Source organism: Ziziphus jujuba, chromosome 7, assembly GCF_031755915.1.
Source record: "Ziziphus jujuba cultivar Dongzao chromosome 7, ASM3175591v1".
NCBI classification, from domain to species: domain Eukaryota; kingdom Viridiplantae; phylum Streptophyta; class Magnoliopsida; order Rosales; family Rhamnaceae; genus Ziziphus; species Ziziphus jujuba.
The window spans coordinates 878,489-903,279 of NC_083385.1; the positions used below are offsets into that span (position 1 = coordinate 878,489).

Sequence of the window (24,791 nt, forward strand, 5' to 3'; positions counted from 1 at the left end):
CACAAACTTTGGTAGAAATCAAATCCAAAAAAGAAAATAATAATTATAATATTAAAAAGGTATGCATAAGAGCATTGTGCCTTCTTTAGATTTTAGACTGGTGCAAGAAACTGAAATTTGTTTTTCAAGCAGCTTCTGAAGGAAGCGTAGTTTGTATGTTTGAAGGCATCAGAACATTAAAACCATCTGCTGCAGTAGATACAAGCATGCCTGGAATCTGGGTATGCCAATGGAGCTCTTTCAAATCTTTCTGCCCCTGTAGGGAAGTAACCAAATATGTCAGTTAAAAATAACCAAAACTGCTTAACTATTCTTCCAAGTTCAATTCGATTGTGATTAATACTAAGTTCTGCATAACGATTTACCTGATGTACAAACAGAAGTTGAGGTGGTAAATCTGCTGGGGCACGTACTTCTTCTCTGGTTTTAGCTTTGAATTCTGCCTCCTCTTCCTCATCCTTCTCTAAGGAAAGGTCCCATATCCTGGTAAAGAAGGAGCCCATGTCAAAACCATTGCATTTAAAAGAAAACAGAGAAAGACAGAAGAAAGATCATAGAAATATTTACGTTAGCTGATTGTCAGAGGATGACACTGCCAAAGTTGAAGCTTCATGAGGGCTCCACTCTATGGATGTGATGGGGTGTGTATGATATTCAAAATGAGCCACTACAGAATCTCCCTCCTGCCAAAGCGAAAATATATAGGAAAAATTCATTTCTGCCATTACAAACAACAGATGGGGAAGGAGGTAAATCTTTACTAAAAAGAAGGCAAAGCACAGCAGATGCACATTAGACATAACCTTTTTGCTTATATATTCATTTGGAAAAGGAACATTAAAGAGATGATTTAAAATATAGAGCCCTTGGAAGAGCAATAATCACCAAGAATCTATTACATAAGCATCTTTTTCACCAGACATACCTTGAGCAATCTTAGATCACGAATGGAAAAGGTCCCATCGTCACTTCCAGATGCCAACATACAGCTAGCCAGCCTACAAGAGTCAAGTGCTAAGCAAAGGTCAAAAACAAATCACAAAAGGCACTTTGATGAAGGAAAATCAGAGGCATATCATAAAGAAAATTACCTGTTCCATGAAATAACATTAACATCTGCATTATGTGCCTTGAAAGAGGCTGCTGGTGACTTCCCTAAACGGACATCCCATATTGCTATATTTCCATCCACAGAACAAGAGGCAAATACATCATGTTCCGTAGGGCTCCACTGCATGGGCAATGGTTGGAAAGGAATTGTTACAACAATAAATTAAGTCATCCAAATTATCACAATTTTGACTACTACGTGGGAAAATACGAACTTGTTCTTTCACAAGTCTAATATATACCTGTAGATCTTCTACACTGGATGTGTGGCCAACGAATGGAGTAGTATCAACATTCCACGTTCCACCAGAAGCAGGTTCCCACAGATGAATATAGTTCTTACAGTCCCCTTTTAATCAGCTAACCATTGGATCACCATTTGTCCATATAACAGACCTTCAAAGAAAAGAAATAAATGTATTTATAAGAGTACCTGACAATAACCTCCCAGTGACAAGTGGACTCCAGTCAATAGCATAGCCTTCATCTTTATGCCGAAATTTAGCTAATGGAGCCTGATTATAAACTGATGAAGCACCCTGGCTAGTTTCTGATTCTGATTCTGCTAAAGCATTTAGGTGAGAGCTAAAGTCCCAGACCTGCAGAAAGAATAGAAAGGTCAAACAACATTCAAGTCAGATATGAATGGTTGTTTATCAAGTATTCAAAGTTCAAATTTATGACTTCCAGCAAAATAGTACAACTCATTTAGAATTTTTGCTTGCTCCTGAGCAAACAAGTCTTTACACTACAATATTTTTATGCCAACTTACACTCGGACACTATAACCTTAATATCTTACGGGGAAAAATCTAAATAGCCCATAGCCCTAATATATCCGATATATCCAAAAAGCTAAAATGTAGCCATTCCATAGTGCCCACTGCATAGAAGGATCAATGTTGACCGTCTAAACACAAGAAAAAGATGAACAGTGCATCCTTTGAAATCAAGTCCCCTAAAAACTCCTCCAAGAAATCAATCTGACCTGTACATGACCTGTATCAGCCCAAGATGCAGATATATGCGGATTCTGCGCCATGGCTCGTATACGATTAATACATCCTTCATGAGCTACCTTGCGCAACTGCAGATGGAAAGAATTAAATGAAAGATCTACACAGATTAGGTTCAAAGAAAGCAACATTCATCAGCAACTGAAGCATCTCTAATCGGTATGTAGAGAGAAGAAGAAGAAACCAGATATTACCTGCAGAACTGGCGCCCCAGAGCCACCAAGGTCCTCATCTTCAGTATCAGTGTCACCATCACTACCCTCACTATCCATATCTGATCCATCAGCAGTAGACTTTGTAGCAGGTACTAATTCACGTCTTTTCCCAGAAATGTTAGATATTTTGAATATCCCTATAGAATTCCAAGACGCTTTCTCTGCCTGCAGAATAAGAACTGCGGCATAATTTTTTTTTTTTTTTTTTTGGTTGGGTAAAACAAGACCATAAAAGAAAGATAAACTGCTAGACCACTCTCATTATGCTTCAATGTAGATTGTTTCTCCTGGCACTTGTACAAAGCAGAAAAATAAAGCTTTACCTGAGTTCCTGCAACCAAATATACTGTATGTGGAAACTCTGACCGCACCAATCCCAACGAATCACGTACAATATCAAAGCTGTCAAGTAATTCAATACCAACAATGAGGACTTTCACAACACTCATAAAATATAAACAAATAACCAAAATAATATATATATATATATATATACAAGTTTAACCCACATAAAACTCAAAAGTTAATTACTCTAAAAAAAAAAAAAAAAAAAAAAAAAAAAAAAAGAAAGATTGCCACGTTAATCGGTCGATCAAAATGTTGAACTTCCAGCGCTTCCAAAACTAAAAACCCATTTATTATTTTCGTGAACTTGATTGGCAACGAAGCCTAAGAAAGAAAGAGAATTTAGAATACCTCAAACACGGCCAACCGATATGGAAAGCGTGGAGGGAATTGTAGGCAGTGGGGTCGCACTGGAGCTCTTCGTCTTCCTCCAAATTATCCACACCTGGTTGCCACACCTTCGCCGGCATGGACGGTATCGAAGAAGACGAAGACGACCCATCTCCCTTCTTTGAGCCCTGAACCAAACAAGTAAAAATTAACATCGGTGAATCAATTAGGGGAATAATCGTGAAGGAATTGAATTGGGCGGTGCAGACCTTGTTCTTCCTTTTGGCTTTCTTAGGGTTCTTGATGCTGCGGACCATTTTTGAGCAGCACAACAAACAAATTGAAACGCCTGTTGTTTCGGTGGAGGTAGGGTTTAACCTGGAACTTGGAAGGGGTTTAAAGAAGGCATATTGGAATGGAAGCCGCCAAACCGTGTCCCCAGTCGTTCTTAGCACGAGTGACGTGGCAATTTTGCTGTTATTATTACTATTTAACCTAGTCTGTGCTGGAGCAGTTCTAAAGCTGCCACATCACTAAAATGTTTGCTCATTTTGCTGCGTGGCAACCCCCACCTGCTTTGTTGTTGTGTGATGTGTTGGCTTTCCTTTCCTTCTATTTTCACACACACAGGGACTCACATTTGTCCCCACCAAAAAAATTAAAAAAAAAAGGTAGTAATAACAATAACAACGAATACAACAATTTACCCAAAAAAATAATAATAATGAACACAATAGCCCCAAAAATACTAACATTAATGCCATTTTCCTTCCTCTTTGCTGTTCTTTTCTTTTTTTAAATATTTTCATTTATTTTGCTTTATATAATTTGAAATTGTTCCATTCTCTGTCTTTTTTTAGTATTTCGTTTATTTAATTTCTACTGGTCCACCCATACTTTAAAAAAAAGAAAATCCTTATATTATTTTTTTCTGTAGACATTTTCTTTTCAATTTTTTTATTTTTTATTTTTTGTTAATCTCTCTTCCCTATTAAATGAAAATGGGAGGTAGTGGTGCACAAGGTGCACAAAATGAAGAATAAAAGGTGAGTTTGATTCTCATCTACAGCAAAACATATTTTTTTGGTGAAACATTTAGAGCCAAACATGGAAGAGAGTAAGCTGAATCCATTTATAAAGATTAGCTATTTAATACGGATTTGGCTTCTATATATACAATGTATATAGAGTATATGAAATCATCACTCAATGAACGTAATAGTTGATGTAACGATTTAATTAATAGATAACTTTTCATGTTATTTATTTTTTTGGTAAATAACTTTACATGTTATTGTGTTATAAGCACCACAGAAAATCACATCTGCTTCTTTGGCATTATTTTGTTGAACTAAAAGGTATTGCGGAGATCTAAAACACTTGTTCCATCTGATGGATGATCACGATGACCATAGATTAGATTTCACCACCACCTTTCTTTTTCCATTTTACTTGATTTATCTGCAAAGCCATGAAATAAGGAACTGCAGGTTGAAATCCATGCACACAACAACAAGAAAAGGACTCGATTTTTCCCATGAAGCAGACAAGTATGTGTTTCTAACCCAATGTAAAATTCAACAAATCTTATCTTGAAGTTGAAACACAATCCTACAACATGCAGAAAAAATAAAAGTTGACTACTTCTGGTACCTGTAATTTCTCTGTCTTGTAAGCAAAACAAGTGTGCCAAATCCTACCATAATTGCGATTTTTATGGCCTGGTAACCAAAAGAAAACAGGGAAACAAGAACATTAAGTCAGTAGTGTTTCACTGAGAGAAGTAACAGCTTGCAGTTCTCAAGTCCTCCTCTATTCCCCTCTTTCCCTCCCTAAAATATATATTCCTGCTTCAACCAAGCAAAAGATGTTTTGTAGACTTGAGAGTTGGCAGAAAAAATTAAAACCTGTTTGAGTGTTCCTTCAGAAGCTTCAACATCCTCGTTTTCAGGCTTTCTTCTGTTATCACCACTAGGCTGAAATGTTGATGCAAACATAATCAGTTTTGGATTATCAGATCACCAGTCCAATATGTTTGCTGGTTTTAAACTCATTTTGGCATTTTCATGCAGTCAGCTCATGTCAGCTGTTCTATATATTCAAATGGCACATCAATTTTAATGTAATTAGAGTTGAAACTGATAAACTGATTCAACCCTGTAAACTAATAACCACAAAGTATCAGTTAGAATCAAGATACCTCTTCCACTTTCTCAGGCATAGGAAAATTCATCTTTGCATCATGAATGTCCGGCTTGGTACTTTGACCTCCCAATAGATCCATCAACTTCTTCCCACCAGTTGTTATGCAGAACCTTTTTGCTTGATCTGGGCATATCCATGCACCAGAGCCCTCAAAAGAACTCAGTAAATCTTCGAAGGATACTACTGAATCCAATTTATGAGCCAAAGTTCCTTGACTGTCCAATTTTTTATTATGTTTGGAGGTAACATCTATTTGGTTCTCCCCTATAACTATATTGCCATCGGAACGTTGCTTCCTACTTAACAAATTGCAATTTTGGCGCCTAAGCTGCAAAGCCATTGACTCAGCGACATGTGTTTCAAGGGTTGAGGATGTTCTCATCAGAATTTCACAATTTTGGTTGACTTTATTCTTTGGACTAATATTTTTTTCATTATTTCGTACTATCATTGCGCTGCTCAGCTCCTCCAGCTTCCCAGTGCTATGTGCTCTTTTTATGTTATTTGGCATGATGTGAGACCTAGTTTCCTGTTTATTAGCATGTATTACGAGTCATATCCAAAGAAGTTAGAAACTTGCATCAACATATGGAGAAGTCTTTAAGCTGCATATAGGACAGTACCTGAGCTAGACTACTTTCAAAGGCACTAATCATTTTCCTAACATTGTTAGAAGCTTTTTCCCTCAATCCCTGCCTCTTGAGGTCTTCAGTGCTGCCTTCTTGAAGACATAGAGGATTTCTAGCGGGAACAACTAGTTCTGAACTTCCTAGTGAGAAAGATGCTTCATCCAAACAAATTGCACTAATACTCATATTAGGATGGAGTGATTGAGCTTCAACTTTCATTGCTGATGTAGTTTCTTCATTTCTATCTGCATCATTCTAAAACAGGTGAAGTGATTGTTAAAAGAATATAGCTGTACTTTTGATTTTGTTTTCCATGGAAGAACAAAGGATTACACTCAGAATTTAGTAATCTCTTGCATCTGATCTTGTCATATTGTATAATTTTTCTTTCCATATTTCTCATGCTTGCAAAAATTAAGAGATTTGGCACAAGAGAAGCACCAGAAGTACATTTTTTATGCTTAGAACTTTAATTTGAAGAAGGCTATCTCATTAATCTGGAGAATTGTTTTACTCACAACCTCCTTAACAGCATCATAAATGTTAGATCACATTGACAACTGACTATTTCTCTTCCAAGATTCCATTTCTGCACAAAAATTTCACATAAATTTTTAAAGGGTAAGCAATATTGAACCTGAGATATGGTGTTTCAGACTCAAAGATGATGCTGCATTTCTCCCAACAGCTGTAGCAGCACTTTTCAAACTTTTGATTGGGTCATTAAACAATTCACCATGTTTCTTATTCAGTAAGGATTCCCTCTACAAGCAAATTGAAAAGTTCAGCTAGACACCAGGAAAGACATGTATCATATATGATAGATCACACAGTGAACAAGAAGAAAAGTACCATTAGACGAATTTGGTTGCGCTCATCTTCATTCAGTATAAACTGCAACTTCATATGCACTTGCCCTCCTCCTTCAAGGGGAAAAAAATCATCCCAAAGACCTTTCTCGACTATTGACTTGGTTTCCACAACTGTACAACACAGAAACTAACTGTTTTGCATTACGAGCATAAAAATTATATGTTGATGTAGGATATCTATTTATAGACCTGCATGTGATATCTCATTGCCTTCAGCATCCTGAAGAAGAACGATCAAATTATCGCGGAGTGTCATCAATGGGCTGTACAAATTAACATAACTTGAGGATCATGACCAAATAATTCTATAATTGTAAACAAGAAAGTTAATATTAAGAAATGCCATTTGAAGAGAATCGGGAGTTCTGTGATTATTACAAGGAAAACTCTCCCTTATCCCAAGTTTGATACTCTCTTTTCCCCATGGAAACTGCATGCATTTACAAATGAAAAGCTGTGTTATATTCATCATTTTAAAGAGAAATAAAGTAAAAAAGAAGAGATAGTTGCTTACCCTTTATAGATATTGATGAAAATGGGGATGAAAATGGAAGGCCCATGAATTCCAGAACTGAAGTGAATCACATAAGATAAGATATACAGATATACAGAACTAATACGGACGCAACTGCCATGTTTGAATTACAGATAAGATGGTAGTTAATACCTGAAACTGATATGGTTCCTGGCATGCTAAAGAGAAATTATAACTATGGTTGACAAGCAGAGAAATTTATTGCTGGACAAGTGAAAAAAAGAATATGATTTTTTGACTTTATATTGGATAATTGGTTCATGGAGATGGACTGAAATTTTTTATTTTTTATTTTTTATTTTTTATAGTATAAAACCCAGAGAGATGTGTAGGGGTAGAAAGAATTCGGAAAAAGGATTGGATGGCAATTGTGGATGTGGTTGAGAAAGAAAGATGGTGGGTCCATAAAACCTTCAAAAAATTGGATAACCACCTCAAAAGGCTCGGACGACAAATCTCTAGTTTTGTCTCACCCCTGCTAATGGGTCCTTGGTCTTGGGAACTCTTGACCAGTGCGTCACTACAAGTCCAACTTTAAACGGCTTAAGAAAATCTATTAAAAATAAAAAGGGATTCGATTTACTTTTGCTGCTGATCAGCATTTTCTCTTTTACTGGGTTGTAGTGGGCAGAGACGTTATCTAAAACGGTGACCCTTCGATTAGTGATCAAGAGACTCTACACATCATTTTCATTTTGATTAATAATTGAATGAATTTGAAAATGCATACAAACTGCCATTTTTATTGATCTTCAGCCATATGAATACAAGTAAAAATCAGTGAAAGGCTAATCATCTATTCTTCCATTTTTTATCCACAGCCACAGGTAATAACAGGGCAAACTGACTTTTCACTTGGACAAACATTTGCTTTCACTATAAAGGATTGTCATTTATTTCAAGAAGAATGAGTAGGTCTTTCATATTCAATTCAATTTTAGAATCCATTCCAAAGCATAGGACCACAAAAAAAAAATGCCAGGGCCTAGACTTGGTATTAGCTGTTGTCTATAGAACATTTTGCTGCTGCTAAAGGAAGACAATCACAACTAAAATCTCGGTACAGATTTTGCACGGATGAACTGTTTTAGAATGGCCTTGTCTTCATCAATTTGCTTCTTCTCTTCACGATCCTTCGCTACGAATTTTCTTTTTTCTTCCAACATCCACTCAAAAAGTTGGCGTTGCTGATCTTCAAGGATGGGCTTTCGCAACTTCTGAGGTTCCATGACTGGCGGAAGGAGTGCTAATATCTCAGAAATTGGGGGAGTTGTAATAGGAGGAGGGTGGACTTCCTCTGCAGCTTTCGCATCTTTAGAACCTGTTTCCGAAGCTCTTCTAGTTGCAATGTCCCTATCTTTCTTTCTAGCCCTTGCAAACAAGTAACCTGTGAGATGTCATTTGCAAATCAATGAATTCATCATATAAATGAACTTAGATCATATCGTCACTTCAGAATTACTTAAAATTCCGGTAGCTAGAAAGGAACACAAAAAGGGTCACCTATTTTCATTATTAAACACCATTAAAATCATATTTATCCCAACCAATCAATATTTTATCTGTAAAAGCTTAAACTTATTCCGACAGGAAGCACTATTTTTTACTATTAGGGACGAAGGGGCTTAATCCTTTTCCTATAGGAAAGTAAGACCAAAGGCACCTAGCATACAAGTACGACACATGTAAATGCACGCAAAAACTTCTCTTTTTTATCCATCGAATTTTGTGGCCATTTCTGCTCATTTTTCACTTTGCTTATGCTCCACAAAGTCCATCCAGAAAGGGTGAAAAAATAAAATAAATAACAAATAAGAACATAGTTCTCAAAACCAAGTGGATGTATGTAGTAGCAAGCTTGGTGTACTATCATAGGAAATCAAAATACAGTTTCACTCAAATTTCAAATTCTATTATAGATTCTCAAACTTTAAATGTAAATAAACTCCAAGTCAGTGAAAGTGAACTCAGAATTACCAGCAAAGCTTTTGCTTTGCTTGGATTTAGATTCAACAATAAATTAGTGAAGCTTGGATTTAAGAACTCAAATTTTGAACATTTAAGATCTAACCGATCATTAGCAAAGCATTCTACAGAATAACCATCCACTCCATGCCAGCATTTTCCGGGTGATGAGAAGTACGGATGTTCAGGCATGAGTGATGGAACATGGGATGGATAGCAGGTGAAAAAAAAAAAAAAAAAAAATTGTATCTCAGACTTTACTACTTATCCAATTAAGTAGAAATTTTTTTATCTTATTCCAATCAAAACCAGAGCAGCATTTTTTATCTTATTCCAATCAAGAGCAGAGCAGCACATGGGCATAATGAATAGTGTCATGTCATTCTATCATCCTAAAGCCTAAAACAAGCTACAAAGAGATTGGCCCATCATCAGATTCCAGCACCCGTTACTTAAAAGTCGCATTATAATCGGTACATGAAACGCAAAAATAGAAATTTCTGAAAACCCCATTGCATTGCTTAGAAGTACTACAACACGACATAAATTTAAAAAATAAAAAAAGGCTCAAAGCAGAGAGAGAGAGAGAGAGAGAGAGAGTATGGGAGAGAGGGAGAGGCTGACCTCCGAGAGCAAAATTGGAGATCAAAAGAACCCGCCAAACGAGCTTGTAGCGTTTTGTAAGTGATTCCTTTGGAGCAAATGGTGGCGGCAGTGTTTCCGCCATTGACGAATATGAGTGCCAATGCTGAAAGCAAGTCACTGTGCTTTTGGCCTTTCTGTTTCCGTTTCTGTTTTTTGCGTGCGCGAATGGAATCCCAGATGCTTATTGTCTAATCTTCAACAAATTCCTAATCCTAATCACTTTCTTCTTTTCTTCCAAACTAAACTGAAAAGAGAAATCAACCATGCACTTCCTGCTCCTCCTTCCTTATTACTCTTTAGTCCTTCATCATCATCTAGTTCTAGCTCAGAGTTACTTGGAATTTAGGTTAGTTTAGGTTTGTCTAAATACGACGCCGCATAGTGCTAAGACACAATCCACATGTGGGCTTGGGTCGGCCTAGGACAGTATACCATTGGCCTCTCTCAGCCCACTATCGTCAACAATTCCTGTTCGGTACCTCTCATGGTCATCTCTTACCTTAATACTTGTTTGAATTTGCCTAACAACATTTGTTATTATTTTCATTGCCTTAATACTTCTTTATCCTCCAAAACAATTTTTTCTATACACAATTCATAAACAAACATATACCAATCAAGATATATGTATAATATATATATATATATTACTTACAAAAAGAATAAAATAACATAAAAACACTGGGATCTCTCACTTCACTTTCCAACAATATCATAATGTTCCTTTGAATAGATAAAGATGAATTAGCAAAATCTACACAGAAATCAACACCACCAAAAAGAAGTGATGAGTTGGGTTTTAATTTTATTAATTTAATTTGCAGTCTGTCAGTTAGTTTTAAGGAGGTCGTATGTGAGTGTGTGGTTTGATTATTTGAAAAGAAATACATGAGTTTTGACTTTTGAGAGGGTAGTGTAGTTGTAATTTTTGTTCTCTGCTCTCTATTAAGCTTATAGCTGGAAAGAGTATTCCTTCGAGACTTGTCAGGTTGAAAATTCATATTCAGACAATGTGTGAGACAAAGCAATACAACAATGTTCTAGGTTCCTGTAAACCATATATGCTCACTTCATATCTATATATACATATATATAAATATATATATGTGTGTTTGAATCATCACTATCATCATTACTTGTACCACTTAATTAACGTACCTAGATAGCTTCATTTCGCGCTTTCTTATCTCAAAAGTACATTATAATTAATATCACTATTATTAGAGAGAGCTGACACAAGCACGCCTGATATACATATATATATATATATATGGACGAAGACCACCACTACGCGTACGGATCATCATGTGACCCCAAAGTCCTCTGGTTTTTTTTTTTTTTTTTTTTTTTTTTTTTTTGCGATCAGTTTTTGGGTAAATTTCCTTTGCGATCAGTTATGTATTGTATCCGAAAGCTTACGGCATGAAATCATCATATGAGTATAATATTTCTAAAATTGGAAAATATAGATATATATATATACATACATATATTATACACATATATAACTTATTTATATTTACCCCAAAAAAAAAAACTTATTTATAAAGAAGAGAATACTTCAAAAATTGAAAGCAAATTAATTAACAAGATGATCAGGAAAAAAAAAAAAAAAACTCTTAAGCAAATTATTTATCGAGTATATATATATATAAGAAGAAATTGAAATGGATATTAAGTGATCCGTGATCTGGTTATCAACTTGTCCAAATACAGATCATATGTATGAACTCATTCAAAGATCACTATCGTACGTACTCTTTTTTTTTTTTTTTGAATTCCCATTTCTCAAATATATATGATCTGGCTAACTAGTTTCTCTCTCTCTCTCTCTCTCTCTCTCTCTCTCTCTATTTTGCTACTAACTCTCTCACATATAAATATTATATATATATATATATATATATAATATAAAAATGGAAGAGATGGATCTGACGATCATAGGCAATGTTGAAGGTTGAAGCAGGTAGGTAGATCATCCATGAACAAGTCCATAAGATAGAGCCATTAGCAGAATGGCAGCCTCCTTCTCATCTTGAGGGAAAACTCGTTGAAAAGCTGAATTCTGACTGATGCTGATTGCAAGATCCTCAAAACAAAGCTTCTTTTTGTTCCTGCCTAATTTATTATTTGGTACTGGACAATTACTTAAAATCTGTTTGCACCTTTTCTTGAACTGTGGAGGAGCACACCCCATATTTCTTGATTTCTTATCAGCTTTGACTTTGTTTTGCCCTGATCTCTTGCTTATACTCTTCATACATGCTGCTTTTTCAACCGAAACAACTGTTCCATTTGCTGCTGCTGCTGCTGCTGCCATTGCTCGTCTCGCTTTCCTTTGTCGAATCCCACACGCATTGCAAAGCGACTGCATCCCAAACAAACAATATCCACAATATTAATTTAATTAATTTTTGTTTGTTTTCAACTAGCTAGAGGCTAGAGAGAAATTAAAGTACATAATAATAATACTAATGTTAATAAGAAATAATAAATACCTTGGGACCTCTTGGTCCACTCCTCCAAAGAGGGGTCTTTGTTGTGTTGCAATCAGCACAAACCCTAATTGTGTTGCCATTATAATTATTTGAGGAATAAATGTTGCAGCTGCTTTCAGTTCCTATAGGTGATAAAGGATGCTTCTTATGGTCATCATCATTAACCTTGAGCGTGATGTCTAATGGTGAATCTGTGCTTGCATGATTTGGATTATTATTCATCGTCTTCCTAATCATCCTCATCTCCGAAGGCATCCACTTAGCTGAATTACTATTCATCTCGCTTTCATTTTCATTTGCAATATCATCATTATTCTTCCAAATATTCTTATGACTTTCTTGACTCTCGGCTTCTGGATACTGATCACATGATCCACCAGCGCACGGAAAAGTTTTGTCAGCCTAATATATTCCAAGACAAAATGATTATCGATTATTACCCAAAAAAAAAAAATGACGATCAAGTTGTGAGCTTATAAAACATGACCTGTTCTTAATTATAAATATATATATATATATATATATGTAAGATGGCTTAAGAGTAGTAAGTATATGCATATATATATATATATATATTACCTCTAGCTGATCATGAAGCTGAAATGGCTGTGATTCGGTGTAACAAAATTCTGGTTGATGATGAGGCCTGGGATTTGTAAAAAACGGAGATGAGAGAGACAAATTACAAGAAGAAGATTGAGCTAGTTGGAGATGGAATAGATGGTGGTGGTGGTGATCATCTTCATGTAAAGGTGAAGGTGGTAAATTATGATAAGTTGGAGCCATACGGGGGCAAGAGAGAGAGAGATGAGATAAAGAAGAAGAAAACTTAATTTGCTGTTGATGAGCTAGCAAAGATACTACTGGAAGAGGGTGCTTTTGAGATATTGGGAAATAAATTAAGAGATAGACATGGAAGGGGAAAAGGGACTCAGCTATAGAGTGGTGAAACTCTTGTAAAGGAGAGATGATGATGATCAGGCAATATTAGATCACAGAAAGAGAGAGAGAGAGAGAGAGAGAGAGAGAGAGAGAGCAGGTTTATGTAAGACATTCACGTGAGTTGATGACACCCAAACAAACAAGTTAAAAAGACAAAACCAAAAGGAGATGTGTGGAATGCTACTACACAGACCCCATTGCACAAAACCCTATCTGCATTACTTTCAAATCCCCGAACCCTAGTTCTTTCTTTTGTTTATTTATATCTATATATATATATATAGTACAGTGAAGATTGGATTGTAGCCACACATATTTGGATCAAATATATATCCCACACATCTGATACCCAATCATATTACTTAGTTTCCAAACATCTATTCATCATTCATTTGCGCACAACTTATAAATACCTAATTTTAATAATGTACTGGTCAATTTACTCAATATATACCATGTATTTTTATGTTTCTAAATATAACTACTGTTGTTATGTATATATGATTAGAGGGCTTTTATATTTGTAGTATGATTATCAATGAGATCCATGCTGAAATAACAAATACTAATTTTAATTTTATTTATATATATATATATATATATTTTTACCAAAACTCAGTTAAGAAAAATCAACACTATTGGAGTAGCCAATTAGATTGCCAAATGTTATATGAGTTTTATTGGTGATTGTTCACCTATAACAACAAATAAAATTTTTCATATGGCACATCTCTCGCTTCTTCTCTTTTTTATTTTATTTTTCTTTATTTTTTACCAGGATTTATCACCAAAAAAAAAAAAAAAAAGAAATTGATGGAGTAAAAAATGTTAGGGACTTCCACAGCTAGCTACGGACTTGTTTAGAATAATAAATATCAATATATATATTTGAATGAATGGGGGAGGAATACCGGAGCATTTTGAAGAGGAGAAAACAAGATATATATTTGTATTCCATGCATGGGACACAACTCCTCATCTTAGTATTGCCAAAACACATTCAATGCTTATGCAGGCCAATCGACAAATTTTGCTTCCCAAACTCTCCCCCACCAATCTTTGTCATCCAGTAATTATAATATATCCTCTCTTACTCATTTCATGAAATTTTCTTCTCTATTATATTCTTTTTTATATTAGAGCAACGATACAAAAGTGTGACTGCATGTGAAAAAATAAAGAATAAATAAATAAAAGGACAGAGGATGGGTAGTCTCTCCAAAGTAAGCTGTCATTGCTTTGCAATTTCTTATAATGAAAATCCCGCCATTTAAACAAATAAAAATTTATAAATTAATCAGTTAACATTCGAGGGATTAATTTAATTACCTTCCTTAAGTCAACTCCATGTAAGCAGGTGATGATGATGATAAGGTTGTTGTGTGGATTGGGTGTTGGCATATATGGTGGATTGTTAATTTCCCAATGAAACAAAATATTAATTTTACCAGCAAGTTTAGGAAATGAAGCAGAAAATTAAGAAGCTCTGAAATTATAATAGTCTATATAATTTGTACTGGATGAAGAGAGGAGTAAAATATTCAATGGTTATTCATTATTAACTTAGCGCCACAAATGCTCAATGACATATTTTCTTTAACAAGTAAAAACAAGGGGAACTGTTGGGAATCTTGTCGAGTCATTTTTGTGTGATAGTTGCTTTGGTTATGATATATATGGTGCAAGCAACTGGTTGATGTAGAATTGTCTTGCATGAACCTTTGCATTGTCTTTTCGGGTGTTTTGGTGTAAGATATATATATCAACCATTTATAAATATATTTATCAATTAAGCTTCTTCCTGCGCCTCTTCCCTTTGAGGTCTCTATTGTTTATATATATATATATATATATATACATGCTACACCTTTTCAAACAAAAACATGATCGGTCCTCCGAAGTTTCACTCCATTTTAATTTATGCTTACAATTAATCACCTGCCTAACAGAATAAGAATAAACGGGGAAAGAAATTAACCTTGTGAAATCCCACACCAAGACTTTATGCTTCTTTTTTACTTTTTTTCCTTTTTTTAATTATTTTTTTTATGGTTTTCTGAGAATTATGATTATATTGGATTTTGTTGAATCCTTTTTTTTTTTTTTTTCCTCTTTTTGTTATTGTTTTATTGATAATCTGTTGGGATCCCATTTAGCAACGGCAAGCAAGGGACACAGCGACAAATAAAATTGTCTTTAGCACCAGGGTTTTGTACTCCACCATTAATAATTGAGTTACTGTCACAAGTCAATATAGTACCATTAAAAAACTGGAGGTTTGTTTTTGTTGCTTTGCCTCATAATACATGACTTTCTAAGAAATACTCATGAATATATAATCATAAAATGAAATTCATCAAAATAAATAAATAAAATGAATAAGGTAGATGAAGCTAATTAATTAGATAAATTACACGGTGAAGTATCTTAGCAGTGATCCCCGAGAATGTGACCGTTTGAGCCATTAATGGCAAAGGTGCAGAGCTGACCCAAGAAGAATGTGGAACATATACAGGAAATTCTTCGTTTGTCTTCATATTGCAACCCGATAATACATATCCTTTTCTGAGTGACAAAAATTTTAGAAGGAAAAATAAATAAATAAATAAATGAAATTAATTTTTATGATCACGAGGCGGGCTACGTATGCGATGCATAATTCACTCCCTGTTGGGACGTTGGGACAAGGGACTGGGATTAGGACGTGAAGAAAACTTTGTGTAATGTAAAAGGGTTTGTCAGTAATATAGATTGCGTCCAAATAACATACGTAGTTTTCGATATATTGGTTTGATTTGTGCTTGCAAAATCTAAGGGCCACACCTTCTGAATTCACACTTTCTCTAATGACTAAACCACCCCTTCCTTCCCCTCTCTCTCTCTCTCTCTTTCTCTCTCTCTCTCTCTCTCTATCTACACGTTATGGGGACACCAAGTTTGGACATGTAATTGGAACTTTTGGAACTTGGAATGGCCAAATATATATATATATGTATATATATAGAATATGTGCTACACTTAAAAGAATAGAGTGTGTTTATATATGTAGGATTAATTTATTACCTCTTAAGCTTTTGGAATTCTCTCTTTATCACTTTTCTTTCTCCTGTCTTCCCCTGTTGGAGCACATGCTGTCTATGGGTCGAAACATGAGCATTTGGGCAAGAAGCTTAGCAACCCAAATTTGAAGTGTTATCATAGACTGGGATCCATTATGGACCATCTGGCCCAAACTCATTTTAAGATAGTCCATATCCCATAGGACCCAAACATCAGGTAATCTGAAAGCTCGACACTTATTAATACCATACCAAAACCAAGCTTATATTATTATTGGGTTAAAAATGATGGGACATATCATCATTAATTACAATAATGGCACAAGAAATATTATGCAATGAGAGAATTGATCCTAATAATGTTCATCTTCGTAATCGCCGTATATCCAGGCTCAGTGATCTACAGCCGATGCCATGCCATAAGGGATTTGCGATCTGGAAAATCGAATGAGTTTTCAAAGATGTGTTAAAACTTTAGAAGAGCAGCTAGGCCATGTGCACTGACCACATGCTTACAATTTCTAATAATGATAATCCCAAAGGCCATGTATATGCGCCAAACTCTATGAGTGGGCATTACTCCCTCTTTAATAAGTAGTTGACAAACCGCATTAAATGCCTCCAACAATTATAGGATCAAATTTTATCTGTGCACCTTCTCAAATGAAAATGATATACACATATATACTTTATTTAATTAAGACCCAACTTTATAGATATTTTATGATACATTTCATTATTAATTAGTTAATTAAAATGTTAAATTTACATATGACTTTCAGTGTATAGATATATAATTATTTTTTTTATTTAAGAATTCTCTAATAAATTTTGTCCTAGAATTCTAATGTATTGTTTTCTTCTTATACATATAAATATTCTTGTTGATGAACAAATAATTTTTTTAAAAAAGTCCCAAAATTCATTCCATGACATGTAATCCTGCTAATTACATGTAACAGGATGAATTTCAGGTTAAAAATTTATCTAGAACTTTAGATAAAAGAACCAATGATATATACTTAAGACAGCCAATGAAATTAAAGGACAGATAGTTTCAAGAAATAAGATGACAGTTAATGCCTTTAGTTTGATCATTATCTGATTAATTAAAAAGGGTACATATAGCTTTTCAGGAAAAAAAATAAATAAAAATTGTACGTATAGATGCATAAATCAATATTTAAAAAGGATTTTGCTAATTTCTTACTCATTTATCATTTATAATGATGAATTTTATAAGCGTATACTATAAGATGTCCAGAATTAAATACAATATTAATTAACAATTATATATGTTTGTAAGTTGATCGTTTAGTCTATATAATCTGTACCGTGGCGTTTATTTCAAGTTTGAGCCTGATCCATTCCATTCATGTATATAGCTTTTTTATTTTATTTTTTTTTTGTTTTTCCTTGTACGCACATGGTAATTAGGATATATATCTATATATATATATATATATATATATATAGATAACTCATGTTGACATGAGAACAGCATGATGATTTAATATACTTTACCTTGTTTATTAACCTTAACATTTGAATTATATTAAAATTTTAAAATTTTAAAAATTTATTAAATATGAATTTAATTAATTATTTTGATACTTATTAATCAATAAATATAATTTTAATTTTTAATTTTTAATGTGTTCAAACATATAAAAAAAAAGTTTTAAAGTTTGTTTTATTATATATAATTATACTTAGAACGAGACTAATGTAAAAACCTAATTTTTTTAGTTGTTTATAACATTAATAGTTGGTATTTAAAAATATATTTATTAATTAATACATTTTAATAGAAATTATTTTTTCTAAATAAAATTTTAATATTTCGTCTTAATTTAAATTAATCAGTTTTTAAATTTTAAATTTTAAAATTTTTAATGTGATCCAAAATTAATAAAAAAAATCTAATGTTAAAACTATAATATATATATAGAGAGAGATATATATGTATAAGTTGAGTAGTAGCGTTGGAGAGGATTATGATTAAGGTGTGTATGTGCAGTTGTAGTAGCGTCAGCAGTGAGTAGGAAATGAAATTGAAGAATAAGATTGGATGTATATGGTTTAAGTGCAGTCGCATAGATAGAAAATATAAGGCCCCCCATGTCCCATCCCCATGCAATGCATTATTATTATTAGATAAGGAAAATACTTGCCTCAACCTCGTCTGCATGCGTCTCTGACTTGGAATTGAAAAGCCAACCAGCTGTCTTTTTCTTCTTATTTCTTAATACCCTTTGCCTTTCCAATCTATATATTTTTATATAAATATTTCATAATTTAGTTGAAAATCAAAATCAAATTAAACAACTTACCAATATCCAATAACGCCCGCACCTGTCTGTCTCTTCCCGGCCACAATTTATATGACTCCCTGCCTCTTAATATTCTCTCCTCCTAACATTATAACATTAATTATTTCATGAAGACCCTAGCCATGCAATATTCAAATTAAACTATATACATAATTTATTTCTTTTTTAAAAAAAAATATTTGTCTTTTTTTCTTTGTTTTTTTCTTTTTTTTAGTCTCCTTTTAAGTATCATCATGGGAAAATTGCATACATATACATGCATAAAAATAAATATACAGCTCTTGTCATGTAGACTATATGATATCCTTGAGTCAATTGGTTAAAATAATCTCTGATGATCAGCATGCATATATATATATATATATATATATATATATATATATGTATATGTGTGTTTTTAGCCCAAAAAAAAAAAAAAAAAAAGTCGTAGATGTATGTGTGTGTGTGTGTGTGCATATATATATATATATATATAGCAAGTCTAAAGTTATTAATATTGGTTTCAGCCCACAATAACTAACAGAAGGAGACTTGTTTACGCAACAGTGACAGAGAGATGAGAAAAAGAGTGAGAGTTTGGTGAGTAGTAGAAACTAGAAAAGCATGCAGGCCGTGATGGATATGTTAGAAGGTGGCCTAATCTTGTTGAACAAGGGAAATTATATACATTTTGGTGGTGGTGGTAGCTGGACTAGCAGCAGTTGCATTCAAAAAAAAAAAAAAAAAAAAAAAAAAAAAAAAAAAAAAAAAAAAAAAACCCAAACCTGGCCCCTGTTTAGTTGGATAATATATGCATATATATGTATAGATAATATAAATATGTAGTTGGTGTTTAATTTGTTCAACAAATTAAGCATGCACTTTTCAATGTCAACAAAAGCCGTGTTTTTTTAGCCAACAAATTCATTCAAATCAAAACACTACTACTCCCAAAACCTTATGAGTTTTGCCCAATTATATAAAATCACAATAAATTCGTTATAATAAGACTTCAAATTATTGAACCTAATTAATATTACGTTCTAACTAAAGCACTGTAGCTACGAAGCACCCTGAAAGGGACAACAGGCCATACAGCTTCATCCTAAAAAAGTGTATACTTGAGGTTCCCAATCCTCGTTACCGGATAAGTTTTGCCAAGCCTATCTTCTAACTAGATATAATTATTAAATAATTAATACCCCGTCTATACTTATTAGCCCAAAACTAAACAAAATTCACTTCAATTATACAAGGTTTCTAATATGGATTACCAACACCAAATTAAGTGACCTTTCAGGGATGTATAGTGGATACTTGCAAGCAAAGATTACAGTTTTTACTAGCATTAGTTATAAATTTGATCAGTCCTCTGATCTCTAAATTAATAAAATATGAGATTAATATATAATCCATAAAATAAGACTCCCATTTAAGAATGCTTTCAAAATCAAACAGGTTAACGAGTCGAGGTTAGGTGACATTGACCCTTTACTTGTGATGGAGCTAACAGCGAGCCGCTTATGTTTGCTTCTCTTGTATGACGAATCCATATGGTATTTTGTTTTATGGTCCACTTGCTTTCTTCATGAGTGGACCACACTGAAACAAGAAGTTCGGATAGGATTGCCATTTGCCAATCAAGTATAACGTGGCCAACCCATCCATATATCATATATATATATATACACATCCATATGATTAAATTAAAACAAACAAACCAAAAAGGTCTTAAAATATTTGCCTTATCATAAAAGCATCATCATGCGATGATTTATATTCGTGCTTCTGTTTCATGAAAGCAATTGGAATTTGTCTTCTAATCTGATGCTAACATTTAAAGTAATTTATATATATATAAAAGATAATAATAATAATAATAATAAATAAATAAATAATCAAAGAGGGTCCCATCAGTTTGTAATTGCATGCTCATCATCTCCAAAATCAAACACTTGCATTAATCAAACTGACTGAGGTTTAGTGGAGAAAATCTTTAGGATTGCTTTTATGTAAATGGAAAGGCAAAAATTTATAGCCTTTTACTCTTTCAAGTGCCAAAAACATGTTTTATCAATGAAAGTTAAAGAAATAAAATAAAAATTGTTGAGTGCCAAAATGGGAATTGAATTGGGCTACGATACGCATGAAACGTGGAATTCTTAGCTTTGTGGGCGATGATAGGCCCGAACCATAAAATGAGAAAATGGACCAGTTTGGGACCCGCTCTTTGTCCGTCTGCACACGAAAGAATTCATCGACACGGATAAGGCTCCGGATGAAACTTATCGTTTTGCGATTTTCTTACTCTTAACAGACAACGGATTTTCAAAATTTTTTTTTTTTTTCTAGTTTTTAGTTTTGTCTGAGAAACAAAGTGATTCAAGAATTTATGATCCTTGGTAACGTCCTTAATATTATAGTTCCCATGCTTAGTAAATTATGTACAGTTTGTATTTAATGCTTCTAATAACAAATATTCAAAAACAACTACAAACTAATCCAAGACTTTGATTTGTAAACTTAAAACTAAAAATAGAAAACGATTACTTAACTTGAAAGGGTCCGGCTGATTTCAAATTCTGGTTAAAAAAAAAAAATTAAAAAAAAAAAAAAAGATGCATTTGGGACCCTCCAAGACTTTTCTTTTGGTACGTAATTGGACTGCATATATGACAAGATCAAAGACCTTCTCAGAACCACTTTTGGAGCTCTAATTTCCATTATTTCTTTAGCATTTTTCCCGTGGTTTCCTCAATGCTTTTTTTTTTTTTTTTTTTTTTTTTTTCCTTTTTGGAAATGATGTCGTTTCCTCATTCATGTTGAAGATTAAATTATATAATCAGAAAAACGTTTAACATACTAATTAACCACTTTTTCTTCACCGTCACACCTAAAAATCAAAAGTGACTTGGAACATTTGTTTATTATCTCTCAAAGTGATAAAAACTATACAGAATAAATTTTGATTAAATTACCTTTTTTTCTTTGCATTTTATTTGTGTTTATAATGAAATTAGGAAATGTGAAAAGAACACTCTTTTATTAAATGCATTTTCTTACCATTCTTTACAGGGACAAAGTCTCCGCTCTATATCAGGCTTTCAGGTAAAAAAAAAATATATATATATATATATATATATATCTGTAGTAAAAAATTAAAAATAAAAACAACGTAGAATAAAATAGCTTATACTTAAGAAAGGAGAGATATGTTGTGGATTACGTTTTGTTGACGTATTGCAAGAACAATTATTGAGAATCACTTTTAGAAATGTTTGAACCAAATTGAAGTTTTCATGCATTTATTAAAGACTTTAAAGCCCATTCGCTTTGATTTTGTCCTTATGATACTGAAAATAAAGTTAGATTCCTATATTTTTCTTTTGCTTACGAAGCGATTCCTATCCCCAGATAAGTAAGCATTACAACAACTAAAACAATTAGACAAATAACACAATGCCTTTTTTTTTTCCAAAAAAAAAAAAAAAAGAAAAAGAAAAATGTTGGGCGCTGAGATGTGAAATTGGTAGGGAAAAAAAGAATAAGCTTCTTTTATCATGCTTCAAAAGAATAGTCTAAATCAATCCACCATTTTTCTTTTATTTTGATGCACTTGCAATATGTCATGGGAATCAAACATAAATTAAATTCCTGTGAGGCTCTCACGGTTTTGACTTGCACCCTTGTAAAATAAATATTTAATTAGATGAACATTGTTTATTGTTAAATTGTATTTTATATTTTGGCTTTGGAATATGAGATTGAGAGGAAGTCAAAATAAGATATTTAAACAAATTAACTAGACGTCCACCATGGTAGGTAGATTCATATAATGGAGATGTAGATTGAATCAATACAAATTAAGTCCCCTCTTTAGTTTATATACAATCAAATGGAACTTAGACTTAATATTTCCCATCATCTCTCCTAAACTTGTTAATTAATCAATTAAGTGGTAGCTCTTTCCTCACCTAATAACTCACTATTCTTTAACAAACTCCATGATTATTTATTATAATTAATTTATAATTTCTTTTTTTTTTCCATAATATCATTCTTTATAAATTTTTTACATCTTCAAACCCTTATAATTATAAACCTCAACAAGGTTAAATATCCAATAAGAATTTTCAGTATAATGGTTGAAGAAATGGCTTGCTTTTCAAGTTATGATTATTAATTTCTTGTTCAATTATTGGTAACCAATGCTTCCACATCAATTTTGTTATATGGCCAAGCAAAATAATTCAGGTATAGCTACATTAATTTATTTTTTTATAATCAGAAATTCATAATTAACAACTAATATACTAATTTTATTGAAATAGAATAAATAAATTAGAAATGTTGTCGTAATTATATAATTTTAAAAAGGAAATTGTAAAGCAACAAAAGTGAAATGAGTTTTGTCTGAGGCTTGTTCCTGATCCAGGGGATAGTGTAAGCGTAATCTGCAATTTAGATACCGCACGCACTGTAACACTCACACCTCAGCTGACTCCACGTGACTCGTGACGCCATGCGTCCGGGTTACCCGCTACCTCTCCTCTCCCAGCCGGCTCGTACTAGTACGACTTTGAACACTAAGAAGTGTCTGTCCAACAACATTTCGCCACGTGTAGCACCGATATGACTTTTGAAGAGTGACAAAAATGACTGTCTCTGACGGCAATATTTATTCTGGATCCACCAGGATGGCAGATTTTGAAGGGTGAAGGAAGGTGCAATCTTCGGCCTTCTGTAAAACCAACGTGGCACGTTATTATTGGTTGAGAAAGTTGGATAAGGTTCGGAAATGCATTAAGTTTGGAGTCAAAGTAACCACGTCATCCTTCGCGTCTCCACCAACCCACTAATCGTGCTGCTATATTTATTGAAGACGCGGAAACTTGATGTTATTTTTACTTTTTTTCTTAACGAATACCAATACTACCCCATATTTACTTGTTTTAAACCACTCCCAAGACTCTAATTCTTGCACTTTCATCTTTGCATAATGCTTTTGGTGTGAACGTGAAATTTCCATCTTCAACCCTCAATTGTTGAACTAATAACAAACAACATAAATAAATTACCACACCAAGCACCAATTGACAAATATGTCAGGCCAGCCACCATACATCCAAACAAAATATCTCTTTCCCAAAAATTTTCCCCAAAAAAATAAAATAAAAAATCCCTTTTCCAACTAAATAATCTTTTTGCTTGTATGATATCTCTAACAAGGTGGGAGATGGTTTCAAAGTCCTATATTTACTACACTCAAAAACAAAAGAATCTATAGATAGAAGATGAGTGGTTAAATGAGGAATTGGTGAAGTGTATATGACAATCTTATCTTAAAACTAATTTTCTAGAATCTCTCTTTTTGATGATATATTCATAAGGAAAAATAAAGGAAAGAGAGAAAACAAATATATGAAGATCCTTATCTGAAATGAATCCATATATTGTGGTAGGGTCGGTTTTCATATTGAGTTGAACAGCTTAACAAACTTTGCTAACAAAAAATATGGGAGTTTTCTCACCTAGGCGCTGTCCCCAAACAAACACTATTTAATAGATTCGTTAGCCGGCATGGATCATCACTTTTTACCATCTGTTGGGTCTTTTTTTCCAACATACTGTCATTGAATAGTGTGAGCGAGCGATTTTAAAAATTAGAATATTTTTGAAAATTTTAAAATAAGTAAAATAAAATAATTAATTATGCAAAGGTATCTGATTAATATCTTGCTTGTTGCCCTTTTTTATAGCTTGGGGCTCTAACTCTTCGTAAGGTAAAACTTTCATGGTTGTTACGATTCCTTGCTTGATATCTACAACTGATGATGGAAATCTTCCTATTAAAGCATTTTTTTTTCCATCTCAATTGAATTAATTTGATTTTTTCTTTCGGTAACAAATCAGTTTGAATTTGGTCTATATGTAGTCGCCAATCAATATTAATCTTTTAATCAAATATTTGATTAACAAATCAATGTAAATATAGGCCTTAATTATTCCAAGAATAATAGTCTTTTTCAAACCTTTAATCACTTTAATTAATTAATAATTTACCACTTATAAAAAAAAAAACAATAATTTACCCTTACTATACTCTTAAACAG

General features: G+C 33.2%; 4 protein-coding genes across 5 annotated transcripts; all 4 read right to left on the minus strand.

The window, feature by feature from the left end:
• Nucleotides 1-23: 23 nt before the first annotated feature.
• On the minus strand, nucleotides 24-3,442 carry LOC107424015 (protein HEAT STRESS TOLERANT DWD 1). Its single transcript, XM_016033698.4, has 12 exons — nucleotides 3,286-3,442; nucleotides 3,038-3,204; nucleotides 2,665-2,743; nucleotides 2,321-2,506; nucleotides 2,099-2,197; nucleotides 1,544-1,709; nucleotides 1,353-1,459; nucleotides 1,092-1,231; nucleotides 926-998; nucleotides 568-683; nucleotides 366-483; nucleotides 24-256 (listed from the first exon to the last, which is right to left on the minus strand). Exons 1-12 carry the CDS (start codon nucleotides 3,331-3,333, stop codon nucleotides 125-127), a joined length of 1,431 nt encoding a protein of 476 aa, XP_015889184.1. The 5' UTR covers nucleotides 3,334-3,442; the 3' UTR covers nucleotides 24-124.
• Nucleotides 3,443-4,226: 784 nt separating this feature from the next.
• On the minus strand, nucleotides 4,227-7,642 carry LOC107423983 (uncharacterized). The gene is made up of 11 exons (XM_016033656.4): nucleotides 7,390-7,642; nucleotides 7,237-7,293; nucleotides 7,101-7,152; nucleotides 6,912-6,985; nucleotides 6,703-6,833; nucleotides 6,488-6,614; nucleotides 5,845-6,095; nucleotides 5,217-5,750; nucleotides 4,924-4,992; nucleotides 4,670-4,737; nucleotides 4,227-4,477 (listed from the first exon to the last, which is right to left on the minus strand). Exons 1-11 carry the CDS (start codon nucleotides 7,412-7,414, stop codon nucleotides 4,474-4,476), a joined length of 1,392 nt encoding a protein of 463 aa, XP_015889142.2. The 5' UTR covers nucleotides 7,415-7,642; the 3' UTR covers nucleotides 4,227-4,473.
• A 338-nt stretch (nucleotides 7,643-7,980) lies between these two features.
• LOC107423989 (uncharacterized) lies at nucleotides 7,981-10,210 on the minus strand. The gene is made up of 2 exons (XM_016033665.4): nucleotides 9,847-10,210; nucleotides 7,981-8,644 (listed from the first exon to the last, which is right to left on the minus strand). The coding sequence occupies exons 1-2, from the start codon at nucleotides 9,947-9,949 to the stop codon at nucleotides 8,307-8,309; spliced, it is 441 nt and encodes a 146-aa protein (XP_015889151.2). The 5' UTR covers nucleotides 9,950-10,210; the 3' UTR covers nucleotides 7,981-8,306.
• A 1,276-nt stretch (nucleotides 10,211-11,486) lies between these two features.
• On the minus strand, nucleotides 11,487-13,566 carry LOC107423988 (GATA transcription factor 21). 2 transcript variants are annotated; one of them, XM_048478489.2, is made up of 3 exons: nucleotides 12,945-13,566; nucleotides 12,366-12,725; nucleotides 11,487-12,235 (listed from the first exon to the last, which is right to left on the minus strand). In XM_048478489.2, the coding sequence occupies exons 1-3, from the start codon at nucleotides 13,149-13,151 to the stop codon at nucleotides 11,843-11,845; spliced, it is 960 nt and encodes a 319-aa protein (XP_048334446.1). In that variant the 5' UTR covers nucleotides 13,152-13,566; the 3' UTR covers nucleotides 11,487-11,842. The 2 variants fall into 2 exon arrangements, with proteins under 2 accessions (XP_048334446.1, XP_015889150.1); XM_016033664.4 differs by having other exon boundaries at nucleotides 12,366-12,767; nucleotides 12,945-13,565.
• Between the last annotated feature and the right edge of the window lie 11,225 nt (nucleotides 13,567-24,791).